At 51.3% G+C, this 7,500-nt stretch overlaps 1 protein-coding gene across 1 annotated transcript in view; it reads left to right on the forward strand.

The window, feature by feature from the left end:
- LOC121839994 (sushi domain-containing protein 6-like) overlaps nucleotides 1-6,653 on the forward strand; it is a 91,687-nt gene extending 85,034 nt beyond the window's left edge. Inside the window, exons 7-8 of the mRNA XM_042301006.1 lie at nucleotides 5,377-5,822; nucleotides 5,957-6,653. Of these exons, the coding sequence (XP_042156940.1) occupies nucleotides 5,377-5,822; nucleotides 5,957-5,982 (472 nt within the window). The 3' untranslated portion in view covers nucleotides 5,983-6,653. The remainder of the gene's footprint in view (nucleotides 1-5,376; nucleotides 5,823-5,956) is intronic.
- Nucleotides 6,654-7,500: the final 847 nt, after the last annotated feature.

Genomic DNA, 7,500 nt, shown 5'->3' on the forward strand with positions numbered 1-7,500 from the left:
ACAGTGAAATGTTTACTGACAAGCCCTTTACCAACAGTGTAGACTTTACAGTGAAATGTTTACTACAAGACCAGCCCTTTACCAACAGTGTAGACTTTACAGTGAAATGTTTACTGACAAGCCCTTTACCAACAGTGTAGACTTTACAGTGAAATGTTTACTGACAAGCCCTTTACCAACAGTGTAGACTTTACAGTGAAATGTTTACTGACAAGCCCTTTACCAACAGTGTAGACTTTACAGTGAAATGTTTACTGACAAGCCCTTTACCAACAGTGTAGACTTTACAGTGAAATGACTGACCAGCCCTTTACCAACAGTGTAGACTTTACAGTGAAATGTTTACTGACAAGCCCTTTACCAACAGTGTAGACTTTACAGTGAAATGTTTACTGACAAGCCCTTTACCAACAGTGTAGACTTTACAGTGAAATGTTTACTGACCAGCCCTTTACCAACAGTGTAGACTTTACAGTGAAATGTTTACTGACCAGCCCTTTACCAACAGTGTAGACTTTACAGTGAAATGTTTACTGACAAGCCCTTTACCAACAGTGTAGACTTTACAGTGAAATGTTTACTGACCAGCCCTTTACCAACAGTGTAGACTTTACAGTGAAATGTTTACTGACAAGCCCTTTACCAACAGTGTAGACTTTACAGTGAAATGTTTACTGACAAGCCCTTTACCAACAGTGTAGACTTTACAGTGAAATGTTTACTGACCAGCCCTTTACCAACAGTGTAGACTTTACAGTGAAATGTAGACTTTACAGTGAAATGTTTACCAAGCCCTTTACCAACAGTGTAGACTTTACAGTGAAATGTTTACTGACAAGCCCTTTACCAACAGTGTAGACTTTACAGTGAAATGTTTACTGACCAGCCCTTTACCAACAGTGTAGACTTTACAGTGAAATGTTTACTGACCAGCCCTTTACCAACCAACAGTGTTTAGACTTTAGACAGTGAAATGTTTACTGACAAGCCCTTTACCAACAGTGTAGACTTTACAGTGAAATGTTTACTGACAAGCCCTTTACCAACAGTGTAGACTTTACAGTGAAATGTTTACTGACAAGCCCTTTACCAACAGTGTAGACTTTACAGTGAAATGTTTACTGACCAGCCCTTTACCAACAGTGTAGACTTTACAGTGAAATGTTTACTGACCAGCCCTTTACCAACAGTGTAGACTTTACAGTGAAATGTTTACTGACCAGCCCTTTACCAACAGTGTAGACTTTACAGTGAAATGTTTACTGACCAGCCCTTTACCAACAGTGTAGACTTTACAGTGAAATGTTTACTGACAAGCCCTTTACCAACAGTGTAGACTTTACAGTGAAATGTTTACTGACCAGCCCTTTACCAACAGTGTAGACTTTACAGTGAAATGTTTACTGACCAGCCCTTTACCAACAGTGTAGACTTTACAGTGAAATGTTTACTGACCAGCCCTTTACCAACAGTGTAGACTTTACAGTGAAATGTTTACTGACCAGCCCTTTACCAACAGTGTAGACTTTACAGTGAAATGTTTACTGACCAGCCCTTTACCAACAGTGTAGACTTTACAGTGAAATGTTTACTGACCAGCCCTTTACCAACAGTGTAGACTTTACAGTGAAATGTTTACTGACCAGCCCTTTACCAACAGTGTAGACTTTACAGTGAAATGTTTACTGACCAGCCCTTTACCAACAGTGTAGACTTTACAGTGAAATGTTTACTGACCAGCCCTTTACCAACAGTGTAGACTTTACAGTGAAATGTTTACTGACAAGCCCTTTACCAACAGTGTAGACTTTACAGTGAAATGTTTACTGACAAGCCCTTTACCAACAGTGTAGACTTTACAGTGAAATGTTTACTGACCAGCCCTTAACCAACAGTGTAGACTTTACAGTGAAATGTTTACTGACCAGCCCTTTACCAACAGTGTAGACTTTACAGTGAAATGTTTACTGACCAGCCCTTTACCAACAGTGTAGACTTTACAGTGAAATGTTTACTGACCAGCCCTTTACCAACAGTGTAGACTTTACAGTGAAATGTTTACTGACCAGCCCTTTACCAACAGTGTAGACTTTACAGTGAAATGTTTACTGACCAGCCCTTTACCAACAGTGTAGACTTTACAGTGAAATGTTTACTGACCAGCCCTTTACCAACAGTGTAGACTTTACAGTGAAATGTTTACTGACCAGCCCTTTACCAACAGTGTAGACTTTACAGTGAAATGTTTACTGACCAGCCCTTTACCAACAGTGTAGACTTTACAGTGAAATGTTTACTGACCAGCCCTTTACCAACAGTGCAGTTCAAGAAGAGTTACAGAAAATATTTACCAAATAAACTAAAATAAAAAATTAAATGATAAAAAGTAACAATAAAATAACAATAACAAGGCTTTACAGGGGTACCGGAAGTCAGTGTTACCCTGTACCAGTCAGTTACCAACAGTGTACTGAGTCATGTTTGGGGGGCCCTTTACCAACAGTCAGACTTACAGTGAAATGTTTACTGGGCCCTTTACCAACACTGGTAATGTCAGTGTGTAGGGGGGACCAGCCCTTTACCGAGTCAACAGCCCTTTACCAACAGTGTAGACTTTACAGTGTTTACTGGGGGGGTGAAATGGTGAAATGTTTACTACCAGCCCAGTGGGGGTTACCAACAGTGTGGGAAAATATTTACCTTTACAGTGAAAGTGTGGGGACCAGCCCTTTACCAGTCAGTGTGGGGGACTTTACCGAGTGAAATGTTGGGGGGGGGGTGTACCAGTCAGTGTTTACCAACGGTGTAGAGTCAGTGTGGAGGGTTTACGGTACTGAGTCAGTGTTACCACCGAGTCAGTGGGGGGACTGGTACCAGTCAGTGTGGGGGTACTGACCAGTCAGTTTACCAACCGGTACCGAGTCAGTCAGTGGGGGGTACCGGTACTGAGTCAGTGTGGGGGCCCTTTACCAACAGTCAGTGGGTAGACTTTACCGAGTCAGTGTTTACCTGACCGAGTCAGTGGGGGGTACCAACAGTCAGTGGGGGGAGTTAAAAGTCAGTGTTACCAAATAAACTCAAATAAAAATTAGTGTGGATAAAAAGTACCAATCAAAATAACAATAACGAGTCAGTGTGGGGGGTACCGGTACCGAGTCAGTGTGGGGGTACCGGTACCGAGTCAGTGTGGGGGGTACCGAGTCAGTGGGGGGTACCGAGTCAGTGTGGGGGGTACCGGTACCGAGTCAGTGTGGGGGTACCGGTACCGAGTCAGTGTGGGGGTACCGGTACCGAGTCAGTGTGTGGGGGGTACCGGTACCGAGTCAGTGGGGGGTACCGGTACCGAGTCAGTGTGGGGGGTACCGGTACTGAGTCAGTGTGGGGGGGGTACCGAGTCACCGAGTCAGTCAGTGTGGGGGGTACCGGTACCTGAGTCAGTGTGGGGGGGGTACTGGTACCGAGTCAGTGTGGGGGGTACTGGTACCGAGTCAGTGTGGGGGGTACTGGTACCGAGTCAGTGTGGGGGGTACGGTACCGAGTCAGTGTGTGGGGGGTACCGGTACCGAGTCAGTGTGGGGGGTACCGGTACCGAGTCAGTGTGGGGGGTACCGGTACCGAGTCAGTGTGGGGGTACCGGTACCGAGTCAGTGTGGGGGGTACAGTGTGGGGGGTACCGAGTCAGTGTGGGGGTACGGTACCGAGTCAGTGTGGGGGTACCGGTACCGAGTCAGTGTGGGGGGGTACCGGTACCGAGTCAGTGTGGGGGTACCGGTACCGAGTCAGTGTGGGGGGTACCGGTACCGAGTCAGTGTGGGGGGGGTACCGGTACCGAGTCAGTGTGGGGGGTACCGGTACCGAGTCAGTGTGGGGGGTACCGGTACCGAGTCAGTGTGGGGGGGTACCGGTACTGAGTCAGTGTGGGGGGTACCGGTAGTCCGAGTCAGTGTGGGGGTACCGGTACCGAGTCAGTGTGGGGGGGTACCGGTACCGAGTCAGTGTGGGGGGTACCGGTACCGAGTCAGTGTGGGGGGGTACCGGTACCGAGTCAGTGTGGGGGGTACCGGTACCGAGTCAGTGTGGGGGGTACCGGTACTGAGTCAGTGTGGGGGTACCGGTACCGAGTCAGTGTGGGGGGTACCGGTACTGAGTCAGTGTGGGGGGTACCGGTACCGAGTCTGTGGGGGGTACCGGTACCGAGTCAGTGTGGGGGGTACCGGTACCGAGTCAGTGTGGGGGGTACCGGTACCGAGTCAGTGTGGGGGGTACCGGTACCGAGTCAGTGTGGGGGGTACAGGTTAGTTGAGGTAATTTGTGCATGTAGGTGGGGGTGAAGTGACTATGCATAGATAATAAACAGCGAGTAGCAGCAGTGTAAAAACAAAGGGGGGTCAATGTAAATTGTACGGTGGTCAATTGATTAGTTGTTCATCAGTCTTATGGCTGGGGGGTAGAAGCTGTTAAGGAGCCTCTTGGACCTAGACTTGGAGCTCCAGTACCGCTTGTCGTACGGTAGCAGAGAAAACAGTCTATGACTTGGGTGGCTGGAGTCTCTGACAGTTTTATTGGCTTTCTTCTGACACCGCCTGTTACAAAGGTCCTGGATGGCAGAAAGCTTGGCCACCGTGATGTTCTGGGCAGTTCGCACTACCCTCTGTAGCGCCTTGCGGTCGGATGTCGAGAAATTGTCTCTGGTTCTGTGATTTCAACAGTCAGCACTCATTAGATCTAATGTTAGTAGGCAGCTCTGTTGATTGTGTTGTCAGGTCTGGGGGGCCGTGTGGGGCCTGTCTGGGGGCCGTGTGGGGCCTGTCTGGGGGCCGTGTGGGGCCTGTCTGGGGGCCGTGTGGGGCCTGTCTGGGGGGCCGTGTGGGGCCTGTCTGGGGGCTGTGGAGCCTGTCTAGGGGGCCGTGTGGGGCCTGTCTGGGGGCCGTGTGGGGCCTGTCTGGGGGCCGTGTGGTGCCTGGGGGCCGTGTGGGGGGGCCTGTCTGGGGAGGCCGTGTGGTGCCTGGAGGGGCTGTGTGGTGCCTGGGGGCCGTGTGGGGTTGTCTGGGGGCCGTGTGGGGCTGTCTGGGGGCCTGTCTGGGGGCCGTGTGCTGTCTGGGGGGCCGTGTGGGGCTGTTTGGGGGCCGTGTGGTGCCATGTGGGGCCTGTCTGGGGGCCGTGTGGGGCCTGTCTGGGGGCCGTGTGGGGGCTGTGAGGCCTGGGGTCCATGTGGTGCCTGGGGGGCCGTGTGGTGCCTGGGGGGCCGTGAGGCCTGGCGCCATCTATGATGAGTTCCACAACCACCTCTAGTCTAGGACAGGAACATCACACAGCACCAGAAATACTGGGCGGCAATAACCTAAAGTTCTCTCTCCTCCCTCTCTCTCTCTCCAGGCGTGAGCAGGGTGTATCAGGCCAGCCAGCCTCCATGGTGGTGGAGGGGCTCCAGGTGGCCCTCCCCTCCTATGAGGAGGCGGTTTACGGTAGCGGAGGTGCCTCCCTCCCACCGCCTCCAGAGTCCCGGGTCCAGATCGTCCTGTCTGAGGGGCCCCAGGGGGCCGAGGGGCCCAGCAGTAGGTCTCAGTCCCACCATCACAGAGATACAGAGCTGTGCCTCCCCTCCACGTCCTCCTCCTCTTCTTCATCCTCCCGTCGCGCAGAGACAGTACTAGTCCACCAGGCCCCCTCCTCCTCCTCTTCGCCGTCGTGGGTTACGGAGCACGGAGGAGGTGCGTGTGGTGGTGTCCCGCCCCTGGTCACTCTGGCCAGACGTAGAGACTCTGAGAGCAGCGACCAGCACAGCCTGCTTTCTGTCACCTCCGTAGACGACTTCTCTGATGGTAGGTGGTGCCATGTTTGTGTACAAATGCATGTCCTCAACTGTCGAAGGCTTAGCGTTGGCCGTTAAACATCCCATCTTCACTTCTACCTGCGTTTATACTGTAGCCTGATGCTATGATCTCTATCTCGCCAGATATCCCCCTGTTAAAGGAAGCCTGATGCCCCTGCAGCAGGACCACTCCCCCTTACAGCTGACCAGGAAACGCTGAGGCTTCTGCTGGGGCCTTCTACCTGAACTATACCACCCTACCCTACAGCTGACCAGGAAACGCTGAGGCTTCTGCTGGGGCCTTCTACCTGAATTATACCACCCTACCCTACAGCTGACCAGGAAACACTGAGGCTTCTGCTGGGGCCTTCTACCTGAACTATACCACCCTACCCTACAGCTGACCAGGACACACTGAGGCTTCTGCTGGGGCCTTCTACCTGAATTATACCACCCTACCCTACAGCTGACCAGGACACACTGAGGCTTCTGCTGGGGCCTTCTACCTGAACTATACCACCCTACCCTACAGCTGACCAGGAAACACTGAGGCTTCTGCTGGGGCCTTCTACCTGAACTATACCACTCTACCCTACAGCTGACCAGGACACACTGAGGCTTCTGCTGGGGCCTTCTACCTGAACTATACCACCCTACCCTACAGCTGACCAGGACACACTGAGGCTTCTCAGGCTTCTTTTGAAATTAGACAAACTATTTCCACCACCAGTATCCTCTCCCCATGTCCCGGCTACCCCTTCTGCAATGCTCTCTGAACTACCACCCATGTACAGAAAACACAAGACAGACAGGCAGACAGACAGGCAGACAGACAGGCAGACAGACAGGCAGACAGACAGGCAGACAGACAGGCAGACAGGCAGACAGACAGACAGACAGACAGAGACAGACAGACAGACAGACAGACAGACACAGACAGACAGACAGACAGACAGACAGACAGACAGGCAGACAGGCAGACAGGCAGACAGACAGACAGACAGACAGACAGACAGACAGACAGACAGACAGACAGACAGACAGACAGACAGACAGACAGACAGACAGACAGACAGACAGACAGACAGACACACAGGCAGACAGGCAGACAAGCAGACAAGCAGACACACAGACAGGCAGACAGGCAGACAGGCAGACAGGCAGACAGGCAGACAGGCAGACAGGCAGACAGACAGACAGACAGACAGACAGACAGACAGACAGACAGGCAGACAGACAGGCAGTATAAAAGCATACAATCTGAGTCCAGGTTTGGTACTGTCTGTCTGTCTCACTATGTACACAGCAGAGTCCAGATTTGGTACTGTCTGTCGGTGTTACTATGTACACAGCAGAGTCCAGGTTTGGTACTGTCTGTCTGTCTCACTATGTACACAGCAGAGTCATTTATGTATAGCTCTGTTACACAGAACACACGTCTCTCTAGGCCTGCACCTGATCAATCACACTCCCAAAGGCTTCATCTCCAACTGCAAGGTTAGTGGAAAACATACTGATGTTTTTACCACGGCTGCTGATGGTGATGATGACTGTGGATACAGATCTGAACTTGTGCCTCTTTAGTGGGGATAAAGAGTATCTCTCTTCAGTGAGGACTGTCTTGGTTTGGGCCTGGGCTTTGTTCGCTGGCATATGCTGCATGGTCTGTCTCTCTCTTTCTGTCTCTC

Source organism: Oncorhynchus tshawytscha, linkage group LG18 (assembly GCF_018296145.1).
Source record: "Oncorhynchus tshawytscha isolate Ot180627B linkage group LG18, Otsh_v2.0, whole genome shotgun sequence".
Classification (NCBI taxonomy): Eukaryota; Metazoa; Chordata; class Actinopteri; order Salmoniformes; family Salmonidae; genus Oncorhynchus; species Oncorhynchus tshawytscha.